At 39.3% G+C, this 18362-nt stretch overlaps 1 protein-coding gene across 1 annotated transcript in view; it reads right to left on the reverse strand.

Moving 5' to 3' along the window:
• Window positions 1-3372: 3372 nt before the first annotated feature.
• SLC35D2 (solute carrier family 35 member D2) overlaps window positions 3373-18362 on the reverse strand; it is a 121873-nt gene continuing 106883 nt past the window's right edge. The window contains exon 12 of the mRNA XM_075599213.1: window positions 3373-3503. Coding sequence (XP_075455328.1) covers window position 3503 — 1 coding nt within the window. The 3' untranslated portion in view covers window positions 3373-3502. The remainder of the gene's footprint in view (window positions 3504-18362) is intronic.

Here is an 18362-nt window from a genome sequence, read left to right on the forward strand (position 1 = left end):
ATTACACATTACACTAATAATTTACAATGAATGCTTCTACAAAGCATCATGTTACATCATTGTCAAATATCATGATTGCCTATTGATTACACACAAAAAAGACTTCTTACATCAAATGGAGACAGCTTCGGAGCCAAGTACTTTAATATGTTAATGTAACACCTTGCATTTTACTATGTCACCTGACATCATCACATACCTATTTAAAGGACGCCCATTACCTGCTCATTCACAGCTACTCATTTCAAAATGTTGCGATTGTTTAGGAGACGTCGGAACATTCTTTTGCATGACATGCTTGCTGATGAAGAGAATGACATAGGGCAAGGGAGGGACAGAGCCAGGGACAGTGACAGGGACAGGCACGCGGATACGACAGGGACAGGGAGAGGGACAGGCCGAGGGACAGGTAGAGGGACAGGAGATCAGAGGAGAAGACAGAGGAGACAAGTTGTGCCTCATCCGCGTGTGTACAGGGAGAGAACCCTGTTAGATAGGATGAGTGAGAAGGAGATAGTAAGTCGCTATCGTTTGAGTTCAGCAGCAATCTTATCTCTTTATGAAGAGATAAGGGGAGATTTATATTTTTTGACAGCCAGAGGTCGTGCAGTCCCTGGGCTTGTTAAAATGCTGTGCTCATTACATTATCTTGCTTCCGCGTCATTCCAGACAACAGTGGGCATAGTGGGCGGGGTCTCGCAATCTACATTCTCGCGGGCCTTTACCCAGTTTCTCTATGCACTCAATAGACGCGCTACGAATTATATTCATTTTCCTACAGAGGCGACAGAGTGGCTGGAAGTCAGGAATGGCTTTTATAACATAGCAGGGATACCATGTGTGCTGGGTGCAATCGATTGCACACATGTTGCTTTGATTGCACCTAGTCAGAGTGAGCATGTTTACCGCAATCGTAAGCACTACCATTCACTGAATGTACAGGTGGTATGTGATGCCACGATGAGGATAATGCATGTGGTACCCAAATTCCCTGGTTCCAGTCATGATTCCTCTATCCTGAGGAACTCTTCAGTCTTCCATGCTTTCGAAGAGGGACATTTTGAACATGGTTTGCTGCTGGGTGAGTACATATTTGGATGTTGTAACACAAAACACATTTTTGTTTAGGAATGTTTCATTGTAGAATCTTATCACTAATGTAAGCTTATGTGTGCTCCATTGATTATAGGTGACTCAGGATACGGAATTAGGCCGTGGCTCTTGACTCCGGTGCTAAACCCTCAAACTGAAGCAGAGGAGAGGTACAATGCAGCCCATATATCTACAAGATCTGTTATAGAGAGGACATTTGGCCTACTCAAGACCAGATTTAGGTGTCTGGACAGAACTGGTGGGGCTCTTCAATACAAGTCACAAAAAGTGTCTGATATTATCCTTGCCTGTTGCATTTTGCACAATGTGGCACTCAGACACAATGTACAATCAGACATAGCTGAGCCTTTGGTAGACGAGCATCCCACCCATGTAGCTGCTGAAAATGAACAAACAGCCAGTGGTGGCCAGACACGCGAGAATCTCATAAATTCGTTTTTTTCTTGTAAGTAAAAACATATATGTTCCTAGTACTACTTTTATATATTAATTATGTTATATTAACAATAATGTTTTTTTATATAACCTTCTGTTAGGACACAGATGAATATGGGTTGCACACCTTTCTTTTCTCTGCTGTGTGCACAAAGGGATGTGGCACCGGTATGTTATTGTTGCACAGATTATATAATCCCTCTTCCATTGTAAATTAGTTGTGTGTATGTGAATACAACTGGTGTAACAAATCTGTAATATTTTAGCATTGTGTTGTTGCTTATGCAAACACAATACACATAGTATGGCCATAGTCATTCATTCTTGCAGTATGGTTACATACAATGGTATTGTTGCAGTGTAACATCTACATCCATATGATGTGTACACCAGCCTGGTTTACATTTTGAATGTGATAAAATATACATGGTGTTGCACATTTAACACCAAATACACACTTTGCTGTTTTGCTTACGTTAGTGAAGATGGCATGTCAATGTTTGCAATTTATATATTGTTCCATTGTATTATAGGTATATCTCCTGTATGACTGATCATGGTATGTATATTTACTGACATCTGTCATAAGATGTGCCTACCTCAATATTCGTATAATTATTTGAACTAAAAACCCAACATATTGGTAAACGATAAATGTTACATACATGTAGTTTCTGTATCATGTACATGCATTTAGCTACTATTGAGGTTTCATGTGCATTGTATTAGAAAATGATTACTCCCATTTCATCACATTTAATGTATGTTCCCTTATAAATTCCATTAATGTAATATAGAGGTGGTTGGAGAGAAGGGGATAAATGCTGATAGTTTTTTCCTTTCGGGAGGTCATTAATCACGGATGCAATTGAGTGATCATAACACTCCATGCATGAATGCCTGTAATCACAACAATGCGTTGTGCATCTTATATGTTGCAATGTAGGTGATTATGAATGCTATAAATTATTTGTAAACATTAATTAAACATTGTCACATGTGTATGTATAAGTCACACATGTGTGTTGATGTGACCTACATGTAACAAGTGTCAAACTGGAAACAAAAACCCAATTGTGTCACAAATGTTACTGTAATTTTGCATTATTAATTTCCCACAATGACAATGTTCTTAATATATTTGGAATGTCATTGACGTGACTTCATCATTATTATGATGATAATTTACTAGATTTCTCAAAATATAAACGTCAATCACGTGCACATTTGCATAGGCACACTTTTTAAGACAACTGTTTGTGTCTGTATCAATTTGTGTATGATGCATGTATAACACCGACAAATGATAACATCAGGTTTATTATGGTAGCTTATATCATCATATTGACTTTACTATGTATGTGTTGAACGTTTAATAAACACAGTAAACTATAGTTAGTTTGGTACATGAAATATACACATAAACGTACTTGATTACATGATGTTGACCTAATATTCATAACATCATGCATTGTAGTTGACCACAACATCTTGCCAATAACATTATTTGCAACAGTGCCAAACCATTTTATCAACATCCCCATGTTACAAGTGATTTTTAACATGAAATGGCTAGTTGGTTGTAAGTCTCCTTTACATAGTTTCGACAGTCATACGTTCCATTAGACAATATAATAAACAAATGTGTTTGCAGAGTGGGAATGGTTGTTATATATGAAACACACCATGGCATATAATGTTAGTATTAATTAAAGAACACACAATAAATTTTCTAACTGCACTGTTTAGCAACATCATTATGTTAATTAAGTGCTTATGCAATATAGGCATAATGGTATCACATTTTGTATTGTTTGTTAATATGCGCTGCAAGCAATATAAAAGTTGTTCCATATGTAGTATAATAGTCGGTCGCTCCTCCTCACAATCATCTCATATAACGTTAGACTCTTCAGAAATCATACATTGATCCGATTGAATCTTCCCCGACATCTCTGAAATACAGCAAACACATGATGGTCAAAGATGGCACCTTAATATATATATGTATCCGTGACAACGCGTTACACATCTCTATATGATTGTGTATATACACACGTTAGTCACTTATATGTTAGAAGTACAAGTTTACAAGTATACATCATTATGTATCCTTTTGTTAATTTCATTGCACGCATAACTATGTATATGAACTTTACGTTGCCTGTATACATAATAATGTGCGCGCACATCTTACTGTGCGCACGCACTTCACGATTGGGTCGACAAAGTGTTAGCGCATGCGCTAAACAATGCGTACGTTGTGCGTTCAATACATGTTGTAACTACCATTAAGCATAAATTTATTTATTTTAAATCCAATGAAGGCCAAACTACATTCGTTTTAAACGCGTACTTCTATAATCTTTTTAAACAGACGTGTGTGGACTGAAACAACGTCCGATCACACAATGATCGAATCCAATACGTGTGACGTCATGTTAAGGCAGTGTGAAGTGCACGCAAACACTCCTCCCACAGAATGAACATTGGCCTAACGCACAGTGCACGCCCACAAACACAGACGCGCGCGCGCATGACACAGTGCAGTGACCGTAACTATAACAAACCGACACAGCCAATAGCCTTTGACGCTCGCACGTCGGTTGGGGGCGGGGCTTACATCCGTAATCCTTTTTAAGGACGCCTTGGCACATGACAAGGGTCCCACGTCATACGTGGCCGACCTGTTTTTTTTTTAGATGTTGCATGATAAACAAACAGGTGTGTGTTACAGTTATGGTAACATGTTGCTATTATATGCTTTAAGAGATAGGAAAGTAGGTATATTTATTCCGTGAGCAATGTGTACTAATCTTTCCCTACTTATTCTCTATATACCTTGTGGTATTTTCTATATCACACTGCCTGTCTGGGACTTGTTGTAATTTTGGGATTTCCTGCCGGTTTGGCGCCATCTAGCGCGACGCAACTAAGACACTATCGGACGCCATCTGATGACGTCAGACGCCACTGTTCACGTGTCTGGAAGTGAAGGAGCTCCTCCGAGACTGCAGTGATATCGCCGGAGACCAGGAGTGATCTCCAGCGGCGAGCTGATCCACGCGAGCCTCTGCCACTGCTGTAAGAGGAAAAGATCTGCAAGTCCTGCATTGCGAGGGTGATCGGCTGTCTACAGATGGGTAACATGTCCCAAACATGTCATGCTGTGTGATTTTATAATTGATGTACGTGCAATACTCACCCTTTAATTATAAATTGCTTTTATAAATATACTACACTATGAGGTTTTTGTTTTTGCGCTGTTCTCTTTCTTTTTTTTTAGTTATGTTCTTGTAGAATGTGTGTTTCAGGAATGGAGGGTAAAGATATTGCAGCAGGTATCGATTCACACGGAACAGTAGTAGCGGATCCATTGCTATTGTTATTAGGAATAAATATGCTATTTATCAGAAGATATGTGCCATGTTCCATGGTGATTTTAAATTGCGGTGCAATCTGCCAAAAACCATACCTTTCATGTAGGTTATCCTGCACACGTTCAAAACATTCATTTGTTGATAAAGTGAATCTTACAGAGGATTTAAAATTCCCAGCGTGGACCGGATTTTGGTAATAAGGATACTTTGTTCTGATCAAATCATAGATCTGGCCCACGTTGGCTTTGTTTTCCGCAGTTGATATGATAGCCTCCGCAATCATAACTTTATACCCTTTGTGTGGATGGCTGTTCAGAATTAAATCCTCACCCATTGCAGCGTCTGAAATAATGTGAGTGGACTTCTAGGTTCTCTCTTGAGAATGTGAAACTATTTAAATGTTATCTATTTTGTGGGTTTCAATTCAAGGTCAGCATAAAAGTTACATGTTTCACTCCTTTTTCCAAACACCAATTCGATTGTGTAGAAATAATTGCCAGACATTTGTGGGTTCTGATTGCCATTTCACTGTGAAAGGCACATTAAGGTTTTTTTATCTACTTTCTCAAAACAAGTGTTGAATTTTAATTAAAAAACAATGTGGGTGAGGAAATAAACAGTGTTGGCATTATGAAAATAGTGCTTACACAGACATATAATGAGATATACACACACACACCTGCAAATGTTTTTGTCTGTCTTTTTTGCAACTTTTCACTGTGTATCTTTCTGTCTGGTTAACTCCCTGTCTGTGTCACAGAGTTTAACTACGTGTGTATATGTATATATATATATATATATATATATATATATATATATATATATATCATAAACACACATATATATATATATATATATATCATAAACACACATATATATATATATATATATATATATATATATATATATATATATATATATATATATATATATATATAGTACAATATACATATGTATATGTCTCTAAAACCAACCTTTAAATGTGTGTGTATATTACAATATTTAAGGGCTTATATGTAAAGAGGGGTTTTTATATAGCTCAGATTTATTTAAAGGTTTAAATATTACATGGTTACTATGTTTGAGGGCCTATTACATTCAGCTGTGTGCAATTTAGATTTACCATCAAACAAGGCCTTTTGTGAGTTTAGAAGGGCTGTAGTGTTACAACCAATAATATATCTATGTAATCCAGTTCTACACAGAACATATTGATGGCAGTAAGTAGGCCTTGTATGAAACCTATTTAAATGGAGATAAACATGAGTGAATTATGTGAATAATAATTATTTTAGGCCCATACTGTTATAGGCTCAGATTAAGTATATTTACAAACATTAGGCCTGTATTATTATAATACTGTGTTTTCACAAGGAAGCATGAAGTCTATGTTTTCATAAAAAAAATATATACCAGTTTAGATAGTTAAAATAATATGTATATATATCTATATAGATATATATCTATATAGATATATATATATATATACACTGTGTGTGTGTACATATATCCATACATACTACATATATATTACTAAACATTCACAGATATGTTCTTGAAACCAGTACTCATACATGATGAAAGGACAACATTAAGAATGTTCAAGCAAGGTAAAGGTACAGTAAGTAATATTTTACACTTAATCCTGCTCTAAACGGACAATAAAGATGTTAGCAGTTAAATAGATGTTTGATTTTAGTTGCATGTGAATAATATTAACATGCAATGATTACATCAAATAGCTATCAAACACACCCAAATACAATGTTTTGCAGGTAAGTCAATGGCAGCTTCTCTAAACATAGCAACTGGGTCATGTTGGACCATTACTGAACAGATGATTAATACATAAATATTAATAACAATATTCATTCATTAGGACTGTTAACATTTCCAAACCTTCACGTGTACAAGGACATACTTGAATGTTTGGAAACAACAGGTCTTCAGCATACATACAATATTCATTAGAGAATCTGAAGTCAACAAAACAAGGCCAAAGACAGATTTACTTAATTATAACATTTATTATTTTTTTTCCTTTTGAGACCGAGTCACAGGCCTGCTTGTTGTCTCTTGGATTTTTCTTTTCCGTTTAGCTACAACTTTAGGCACAACAGAGCCAGTTTGAGTGGCCAGTGGCACTTCACGGGTAGGGCTTGTGGCCAGTGACTGTTCAGATGCATGGCTTGTGGCCAGTGACTGTTCACGGGCAGGGCTTGTGGCCAGTGACTGTTTACGGGCAGGGCTTGTGGCCAGTGACTGTTCACGGCCAGGGCTTGTGGCCAGTGACTGTTCACGGCCAGGGCTTGTGGCCAGTGACACTTGTGACCAAGTTGGTACACAGTGCACAACTGATGGTTGATCCGTTTCATGTTTGGGTTTTTTTGTTTGTGTCCAAAAACTGGTCAGTAGTAACTGCTTGTGCATTTTTCTTTTTGGCGCCTCATTTGTAGGTGTCAGCTCCAGATTGTCTACAGATGGCAGCGGTAGGATGTTGACAGGAACATGCACAGAACTTTCAGCTACTTTTCCGGTAACATCCCGACCTGGGGAATGCAGATCAGATGCATGGGGTGAAAAAGTAGCAGCATGTAAAGATCCATTCTCTGATGGTGTAAAGCTGAATTGATGTGCTGCTGTAGTCATTCTCAAGTGATTAGCTTGGGTTAGTTGAACAACTACTGCTTCTAAAGTCGTGTTTATTTTTTGCATTTGTTTAGGCACTTGAATGAAGACTCTGTGGAGATGTGCCAATTGGGATATCGTTTCTTCCTGCAGTGATATCATCCTTTCGTGCACTGACATCAGATCTGAATGGCGAATATTTTCTGCTTCAACAATTTTTTCTTCAGAAGCTACTATTGCATCGTATGTGTTACTTGCTGGACGATTTGCCTGTGTAACTCTTTGAATGGGAACCTCGTCATAGTGACTTGATTGCATTTCTGTGTCTATGGCGGCATCATCATCATCATCATCATCATCATCATCATCATCATCATCATCATGTGCTAAAAATAAATGTACACATAATGAAATGGCATGTTAATCTCTGCTGTTTTACTATGTAATTATACTCTGTGATAACTAACACCTAACATGTTTCCATACGTTTTATAACGTCACATTAAAATGTACCTTGACTTACGAATTCTGTTTGGACTCAGTGTGAAATAAGAATGAATGAAAAGTTGCTCAAAACTCACAACTCCTACATGATACTTAACATCACAAACACAATACATGTTGTCTTAAAAAACTTCCTTTTCACTGACACTAAGTAATCCTATTTAAATAACATGTGCAAAACAAATAATGAACATGACAACATAACATATAGAAGTGAACATATTATATGTCCAGCATCTCATACACTTTCCTTCCAGGTGCGATGAGCTGCATGACCCAGGTGAAGACACTTGTTCCGTCTCAGGTGACACATGTCCTCGAGGGGCAACTATATATAACAATAACATCAGTTGTTAATTGACATGTGTAAATATAGAACATATAGTTACTGTATGTTCAGTATTTATGGCTAACTAACAGCATCAGTTCCTTATCCGAAAATGTGTGTGTCAAAGTTAACATAAATAGTTGTAATAACAATGTACATGCCTGTGTACTTAGGACTTTGGAGTTCAGTAACATACAACATACTATGTTTATGCAGTAATGCATTAGGATAATATTATTAATTTTGTACATACAATGCATATATTGTGTAGTCATATCACTATAATAATGTACATAACTATCATGAGATGACCTTTCACAATGCTTATCATGAAGGTGGTCATATTGGAAAAATAATCGTTTTTGGTAGAGGATATGTGTGGTACATTAATAGAAGCTGTGGCACGCCTGAATGTGGCTGCCACTCAACAACACAACACATGCAGTGTGTGATAATGTGGTGTTGATATCAGTACAACTATAGATGTGAGTGAACGAATGTGTGACGTACGGTTTCATACCTAATGGCTTGTTGGGGGAATTAGTACCTAGAGTTAATCTTTCAAATGACTGTGATTAACTTCTGTTTTGCTAGTCAGATTGTAAGAACGGTAGTCCCTCCCCCAAAAACAGTAATCACCCAGACCTTTCAATTACTTCAAGCAGGTGAAAATGGTGTCAACAAAGTTGACCGTAAGATGACCCTGTAATTTGGGTGTGTGCTGAACCCCACCCCCTCTGTTGACGTGTATGCTGTGATGACATATTCATTGCAGCTGCTTTAACACAATGGTAGAGGAGCAAAATAGTCGTCTGAAGTGTGCAAGTTATGAACACAATGACATAACATATGCTACGTGTGCCTCATTATGCTGTCTGTATATGACATTAAGCAAAAAAGGACCTTTTAATAAACAACAAGACATTTGTTAGTGCAAGTGATGTTTGTTGGCCGTTGCATGCAATATATTCGATGCATGATTTGAAAAGGCAGTAATGTCGTGTTTGTAGGAGTTAAATAAATAATATACACATTAATATTATATATATTTATCTTCTGCACCAGTACCTAGTAATATTTTCTCATTAGCATGTCTTACACATGTGTGCTACCCTGTTGTTCACCATCTTCGCCCACCATAAATTGCTTCCACTGCAGCAAAGGATTGTGGGAATTCACATGCAAATGAGCACGCAATGCCACGTGGTATATTAGTTATTGCTTTTAGTAGGACTACAAAATATATGTATATTTTGATATATATATATATAGAGAGAGAAACAGACATATACATATATAGATATAGGTATGCTTATATTGGGAAGACAGTATAAATAGCAGCGGAAATGTGTAAAATAACTGTAAGCAACGACACGCCTAGTACAGTAACATTTCTCACCTGGTGGAAATTGTGAGGGATAAATTCCGATGTCCCTGTCACCGGCCAAACCCTCCACGACGACGGGAAGTAATTTTCCCCGAAGCAGCTCCTCCAATGGAGTTAAGATCAGACGTTGTGGTGGCGGGCCACCTCCAGTGCCAGAAGCATGCACGCGTTGGTCTTGTATTTTCTTTTTTAATTTAGCCCTAATATCGTCAAATCTCTTGCGACAATTATTCTTGTCCCTGACACGATTCCCACACGCATTTACACCAATAATTATTTTGTCCCACATTTCTTTTTTGCTTGATGAACTTGTCCGCGCTTGAAATACATACAAAATATATGACGTTAATTCATAATAATACAACCACCAGTTTCCTACACTGCTAGCTGTTCCAAGAGATAGCAAACATGCTGTTTTAGGTGTAATATGTGAAGCACATGAGCATTCACTACTAAACCTAGACATGTAAGGAAGCTTGCATTAATATTGTATGCAGTTAGCGCAAATTGAACGCCTGAGTTTTCTTGTCCTTGTAACGCATGATAAAAAGATGTGTTTCCACAATAATTAACATTGATATATATTATGGACCCATATTTGCATATTAACAAAACTCACATGACCTAGGATCACATGTATTTGAAGAATGAATGGATAGGTACACTTACCTACTAAATGTCCATACAGACTGTCATAGTGCTCCAGAATCCCAGTGACAAGAGCTGTATTTTCCTTGTCATTGAAGCGAGGATTACGTGGCTTCTCCACACGTTTCTTCCGAGCAGGTTTAGGCTCAGAGCTTGCCTGCTGCTGACTGGACTCTACTTGTTCCAATGGAAGAGACTCCAAAAGCTGGCCACCAGCAAGCACGCCACCACCAGACACCCCATCTGCAACTGAGCCACCAGCAGCACTCACACTCCCAGCAACAGCACTCACACTCCCAGCAACAGCACTCACACTCCCAGCAACAGCACTTGCACTCCCAGCAACAGCACTCGCACTCCTAGCAACAACACTCCCCTGAACAGTACGTTCACTCCGACGCGTACTCGCACGAGTAGCACTACCACTCACAACAGCATCACTCTTCCCACGCTTTGCGGGCATACTTATAGCACTCACAAAAAACAGAAAACAAATGTACAGCCAATCACACGAAACACTTCCACATACAAAACAAGACAAAGATATAAACAAAACAACAAAGGACAAAGCTCTCACAATACACAACAAGTCTCTCAGTCAATATGCAAATATTAAATCACCCAGCTCTGTGCGTCTCTCTCTCTCTCACTCCCAACAACACAGAGAATGATTAACAGTACACGTTGCCTTTAAATATGGCGCGCAATCCAAAACATGCTTGCTTGGCCTGATTCAGCTAGAAGTTTGATTGGCGAACCTAACAGCAGTCCGCCATGCACGCCGATACACCTGTGTGTGATCGGCAAATCATCGTGAGAGTGGCCAGAATGGTTTTCGGCTTGATTCGGAAGACATTCGGCACTTACTGCATACGGAGAGGGAAAATCGCCAACAACATGGCTAATCGGTAAGCTTGCCGATTTCACATTTTCGGCGCTTACTGCATGAGGCCCATTGTCACTATTCTGAGCTATTTTTTTCAAAAAAAATTAGGAATTCATTTAAACTTACACTTTTATTTTTGGTGAATATGTACAATTTGATGCAAGTATATTGACATTTACTTTTTATGATTTTTTCAGATTATATCAACTATTTCAGTTCATCAATGTAGCCTCCTCCATATATTCTGTATGCAAGTATTAAGATTTTATTAACACTATATCTAAACATTGCATCTTCAATGATATATATATATTTTAAGATGATAACATATGAGTCTGTGAGTTAAAAGTTATATTTTAGAATTTTGTAATTTAATGTATTTACATGGAATTGTGTTTTTAAGATTTTTGTATAAAATTAATTTCTGTATCACACTAGTTATTGTAGATACTTTTTATTGCCTAAGCTTTATATATTTTAATTAATGACGTCATTTATTGCACATTATGTCACGTTAACACTGCATTCTATTTATATTTATACTTATATTCAAATAGTCCATTCCCCTCACACTTATTAAGATTCTTTTGTATAAAATTTACCATTGTAGTTCACTTTTGATTGTATAAACTTTATGTACCACAATTATTGATATTAGATATTGCCTATTATCTTATTATAAAAAGCACCATTTAACACTGTGTCTATTTAAATTAGTCCACCACTTTCACTATTGACTAAATCATTTAATTAACTAATATGTTTCGAATTAAGAATGTTGAGTTTATTGTTTTCACCACACTATTTTCCAATTCATGGTTTAATTTAAATCATGATTAGATGTTATTATTAAATTGTAGTTTTATTTGCACTCATGGCTGGAGCCGTGAGTAATTAACTCACGAATTCAAACAGCCTTCTTTTATTAGAGCGCTTACGCAGCATTCATTAGCTCTAATTATGTCCCAGATGGTGAATGATTATGGAGAGTATGGGATTGGTTAGTATTAGCTTATATACCATTATGAGCCAAACCTTTCCCATCTACGGAGCCTGAGGAAGCCCAAGAAAGGGCGAAACGCGTTGTCAAAACCCCTAAGCTTTTTGAACTAACACGGCCACCGTCAGGAGTGGGACAACGGAAGCATAGCACTATACCCGGACGCGGACATAGTTAGCTGCACACCACGCGTCCTGCACTACTATCCTAAGGACTGGCTGTCACCTTTTTGACTTGGTGCTTACGTCTTTTTTAACCTAAGTGTTTTTTAATTGTCATATTTTTTAATAAAGAGTCATGATTGTTAACGCCGCCTAAGAGTTTTTATCATCTGTTCACATCAACACACGGAAGGAACTTCTATTACACTTTGGAGCTAGCATTGAAGTTTAAAGGAGGAATACAAAGATACCAATACCTGTGTACTCACACGTGGCCGTGTGAGTATTAGTTTTATATCCTTTTTTGTTTTCCATTTTCCATTATTTCCAACCACCCATTCCCACCAGGTCTTAAGAGTCTTTTATTGAAAGACTCTTTACATTGAGAGGAGAAAGATAACCCCCCCCCCCAAAGACTACACTCACACTCACACTCGCCCGTGTAAGTGATTGCAGTCCTTTCTGCTTTTTATATGTACCCTCTTAATCATCGTATTCAGGAATTAGTATTAATATCTGCATCATCTATTAACATCTGTTTATTCATTTGTTCATTTACTCTGAGGGGGATACTATAATCAAGAGCTGCAGGCAAATCAAGGAAGAAGCCACAACTTGGACCAGGAGAGAAGGAACACCATACCAGAAGAATAAAGAAGTAAAGAACAAAAGAAACCTTGATGCAACAGCATTTGCACAAGGCCGTGCAAGTGTTTATGTTATTATACACTCTACTATCCCCACGTCAATTAGCTCGAGGACTTACACACTCAAACTCAACTACCTTACTTTTGTTACCCCTATTATCCCTCAACCTGTGCTCCCCCTTCTTTCTTGTATTTTTTCAACAGTCGGTACTCTGGATGTGACTCATGCTAAGTGAAGAGCTGAGGGATGAAACCCAAAATTAGTGATGAACAGTGACTCCTCTGAAGATTCACTCCGCAGATTGTTGTAAGAAAACTCTGAGATGGTGAATGAGATAACCAGGCTCATCAATAAAGATGAAGCCCACTTGGTTAACCCTGACCCGGGTGTTAGGCCCTTAGAGTGTCAGCTCTGGGACCCAGGTGTCGAAAATTTATTACTGCAACTGTATACTAATTTTGCAACAATAAAGATTTCTGTGACTTTTGCCTTTACTTGGGTGCTGGGATCGGGAGATTTCTTGGCTGTAAGTTTCAGGGTGGGTTTGTCGGAGAAAGTCTTTAAAGAATGTGGCTACACTGGCGACACACTTTATTCGAGCTCGGCTAGTCCCACGAATTCGGGTATACTCGGGTGTATTGAGGTTTGTGACTGTTTTCTGCCCGAGTGCATTGCGTTATTTTCCAGGCAGGGATTGAAGCATTTTATTCCCGCTGGCTGCAATACTGCACAGTATATATATATATATATATATATATATATATAAAAGTATACATTACCGCATAGCAGCAAAAAGGGAGACAGCACTCAGGTGAATGAAAATAAATGTATTAAATACAGCACATAACTAATAATATTTAATACATTTATTTTCATTCACCTGAGTGCTGTCTCCCTTTTTGCTGCTATGCGGTAATGTATACTTTTATTATTTATATGGGACATGCACCTATTCATTATTGAATTTCTATTGGAGTGCCAGTGATTTTTTATCATATATATATATATATATATATATATATATATATATATATATATATATACTGCATTTCAATTCATGAATTTATGCCATCTGGTAGACACGCGAAGCATTGCAGCCTATTAAATCCTAATCATTATCATTTAACAGATCAGCCGCCCGTCAGCCAGGCATGAACCATAGCTGGGAAGGCAAACGCAACGGGGCTTGTCTGAGGTGAGGAGCGGCGCATTCCAGGTATCTGCCAGGTACATACTGGGTATTTGCTCGAATAAAGTGTGTCGCAGCAGTGTGTATCGGGTTCCAAAGTTATGGGATACCCCAAAAGTTGTATCCGAGAATCCAGTGAGATTCTCGGATACAGCCAAGCACATTACTCCGCCAAACTCTGACTCTGAAAGCATTATTGTGGCTCACCGTCAGGATCCTTGCTGCAGCATCTTCCAGACAAGGTAAATGGGTATGAAGGGGTTAAATTATATCTGCAGCTATTCACGGAATCCCTAGTGTGACAGGGGTTCCCCCATATAGCAGAAATGCCCAGATACATGCCAAGGTACACTGAACCTAGTGTAGGGGTTCAGGGGCTGCTCCAGCTAAGTTATAAAGCTGAGCAGGTTTTTACAGTGTCTCAAAGTTTTAAAAGTATTTTATCATGTGTGCCAAGAATGAGGCTAGTGAATGTAGGGAATAAATACACTCACTCCAACCCTGACACCAGAATAGGAACTCATAATTTTTAGAACACAGGACACAATATATTTTATTAAATGGGTATAGTTTAATAGGTATATATAGTAAACCTGTATATGAACTGAGGGATATTCTAAGTCATGGATATCAGCCAGCCCAGATGGCGACCAAGCTTGGTGCCTCTGTGTCTGTGCGGGTCCGTACTTGAATGCCTCAGGGATGCCAAGGTGTTAGAATAGGAGGAGTACTGCAGTTAAACTTGAGTACCCACATCCTGGCCTAACACAAAGATATCCGGCAACCATTTGCCCAACCCCAGACTGTGTGGAACCTGGACAGCGGGTGGGCTCAGTATGCAAAGAGACACAGGTGCCAGATTGGTGCATGCCCCTTTGGCAGACTGAGAAAAGGTGCCCTCCCAACTGTACAACCCGGCAACCCGGCAAATCGGTGATTGGCTGGCAGGAGAATTCCCACGCTCTGATAGGCTGTTCAGGTTAGTGAATGAAAGCCTGAAAGCCTTAAGAGAACTTGTAGCCAATCAGGAGCGCAGATTCCAAGCACCAAACCATCAGCGGCAAATTCAAAGATGCTCAGAACTGAATAGACGCGAGCCGGCTTCAAGAATTTTCAAGTCAGAAAAGTTTCTATGTCCAGCTTTTTAGAACGTAGCGTTCGCGGTCGGCATTTCATGCCGAAAACAGTTCCAGGACTTTGGCGAGTAACCATTTATTTTACCATCTTGTTTTGCTCAATCAATCATCCCGGTTATAAAAAGGTGCTAAGAAACCTGGTCTCCCGTGACAAACTCTGCCCATGGTAAAAGGTCTGCCCAGTCATTGTGAGTTTCTGATATGAAGCAATGGATGTATTGCTCCAATTACTGATTAGTCAACTCAGTTTGTATGTATGTATGTCTTTATTTAAATAGCGCCATTAGTGTACATAGCGCTTCACAGTAGTAATACACGTGACAATCATATAAATAACAAATAATACAAATAACAGGAGAAATTCCATGGAGGAAAAACAGAGCACAGTAGGAGAAAGATGGAGCTAGACACCGATATAGTAAATAAAAAACCTTTAATCCATGTGTAACAGGGGACTTATCCCTGTTCACAAATGTGCCTTTAATCCAGCAGTGTGGTGGTTAACTGCTGGTAGGCAATTAACTAACACCACATGGCTGATTACAGGTGGTAGAAAAAGCCTGCCTCTGAGACAGGATGAGAGACTCCTTAGCTCACACCTGAGCTGAACTAGGAGACAGAGCAGAGATTCCTTAGTCCACAACTGGGCTGAACCATGGAAGGACAGATGTCTTGAGCGACAAGCTGACCACAAGACAAAGGGGACAAGATTCTAACCTGGAGCCCGGAGATTGCCTTAGCACACACGGGTGCGGTTCCAAGAGAGCAGAGAAGCTTCCCATACAGCAGCCCAGCTAACAGATAAGACTTTTCGTATAAGACTATTATCTATGTCTATGTGTATTGATAAATGTCTCCATGATTTGGGGCTGGTAAATAGCTTAGCTAACCAACCCAGTCAGAGAGGGCTGAGCTACATGTGTAGATAGTCTCCAAAGCAGAGATAGGTTGTTTTGTTTGGCTTATTCTCTTATGTTCATTTTTGCTGTGTTTAAAGCGACAGGCACAATAAGGCCTTGTTTTAATTTCACTTTAAAACAGTCTCCATTGTGTACCTCTGCACACGTCCTCCTACATATGGTGTCAGAAGTTTGGGATGAGAGATGGTCTTTGAAGTTAGAAGGACCCGGAGAGTGCCTGTGAATTTTTTTTGTGCTTTTTGCCTGCATACAGTCTTGCAAACAAACCTGAGCAACAAAAACAAAGATTCACCTCCAGCAGAGATCAGAATTAAAGGGATACACATCCAGGCAGGAAATCTACACTGCACTGAACAAAGCCACAACACCACAGATGGACTCTTTTCCCCAAACCCAAGAGGAGAGAGAGAGACTGCTGAATCAGGTAAACCTTACTTGCCTATCACAATGATGTGTAATACAGTATATTGTTGATGAAGGGGCTTTGCCTTCCAGCAGTAGTCAGGGTTCCAGAAGTGAGTTAGCGCTCCAGAGGAGCTAGGCTTTATTGTTTTAGTTAAAAAAAAAAATTGTGCTGAAGCAATGAATACAGACAGTGACAACGAGCGGTACTGATTCTGGAAGTAAAGACTGCCACACCGCATAGGACTACAAGCTGTGAATGGAGTATATGCAGAAAAGTGTGAACATTGATGCAAGACTGTGCTGAAGCAGGGGAATTTTCAGCAAACAAATGCTGAGTGTAAAATTGCCCTACCGGGGGAAAAGGGATTGCTGAACTGTGTAAAAGGTATCCCAAAGCCAATTGCTGAGTGTTAAGTCACCCTGCCGGGAGTGAAAGAAATATTCCATTGCAAAGAATGTTTTTTTTTCTGCAAGTAAAGTCTGCCTATGTATCTTGGGAGTAAAACAGGCACCCAAAGTGTGAACAGTCAATGCCATAATACCCAAAGATGAGACTGAAAATTACTGAACTCAAGCAGAAAACCAAATTCTGTTGCTGAAGCGCAGGGATTGCATATAGCAAGTAAATGGTGTAAAGCAAATGCCTTTGCTGAAGCCAGAAAATGGGCAGCTAGCAAGCATTGTATTTAAAGAAATAGAACCCTGGGAATTTAAAATGGCCACCCAGCTGAAGTCAAATACAGACACTGTAAAAATAGGGAAGAAATTTTGTTCCTGTGTAAAGAACCCCACCACACGGAGCAGTGTCCCTTCAGGCCTTACTCAGACGATGAGAGTGAATGCATGCACAGCAATGCTAATGTTGTAAAACGTACCCAAGGGAAGAAAAAGTCAACAGAGAGGCCTGTGAGAGCTACGACCTCTACAAGCAAAATATGTCCACCTGTAGGACTACAACCATTTGGGGTTCTAGCAAATACACTGGCAAAAGCTGCAATAGCGCCTCCAGAGGTCAGGAAGAAAAATACACCTGATAGCCCCAAAATGGAGGACAATATGCAGCGTTCCTGGAATGAACCCTACCCCACGGAAGAGTGGCCCTTCCAGTCCGATGCGGAGGAAGACATCTCTTACGGGGAACCCAAACCGAGTCACACCCACACAACACCCCAAGAATGGAGGGGGTGCCTGAACTCGGTACGAACCGAAAAGACCGCTCACTATGATGACGAATATGATCGGCAGGAGAAAGAGCGGGAGCAGCGGATCACCGAATATTTCCATCAGCTAATACAGTTGCAAGATAAGCATGGTGGATCCAGTGAAGCTGCTAACATTTCAAATGAAGACTGAGACCCCAGTATCCCTGATGGGACGGCGTCGTCCAAAACAAAAAGGCGAAAAAAGAAAAGGAAAAGCGTTTCTTCACGTACCGTGGAAGGAACAGACACGTCCGCAGATCCTGCTGAGAAAAAGGGGGAACGAGAGGTCATGCATCCTAAGGGAAATGGAGGATGTGTCATGCAGATGACCGAATATCCAGAGGGCCCAAGGCAGAAGTCGGGTAACCCAAAGAAGTGTCTGTCTGGTGCCA

The sequence above is a fragment of the Ascaphus truei genome, chromosome 1 (genome assembly GCF_040206685.1).
Source record: "Ascaphus truei isolate aAscTru1 chromosome 1, aAscTru1.hap1, whole genome shotgun sequence".
Taxonomy (NCBI): domain Eukaryota; kingdom Metazoa; phylum Chordata; class Amphibia; order Anura; family Ascaphidae; genus Ascaphus; species Ascaphus truei.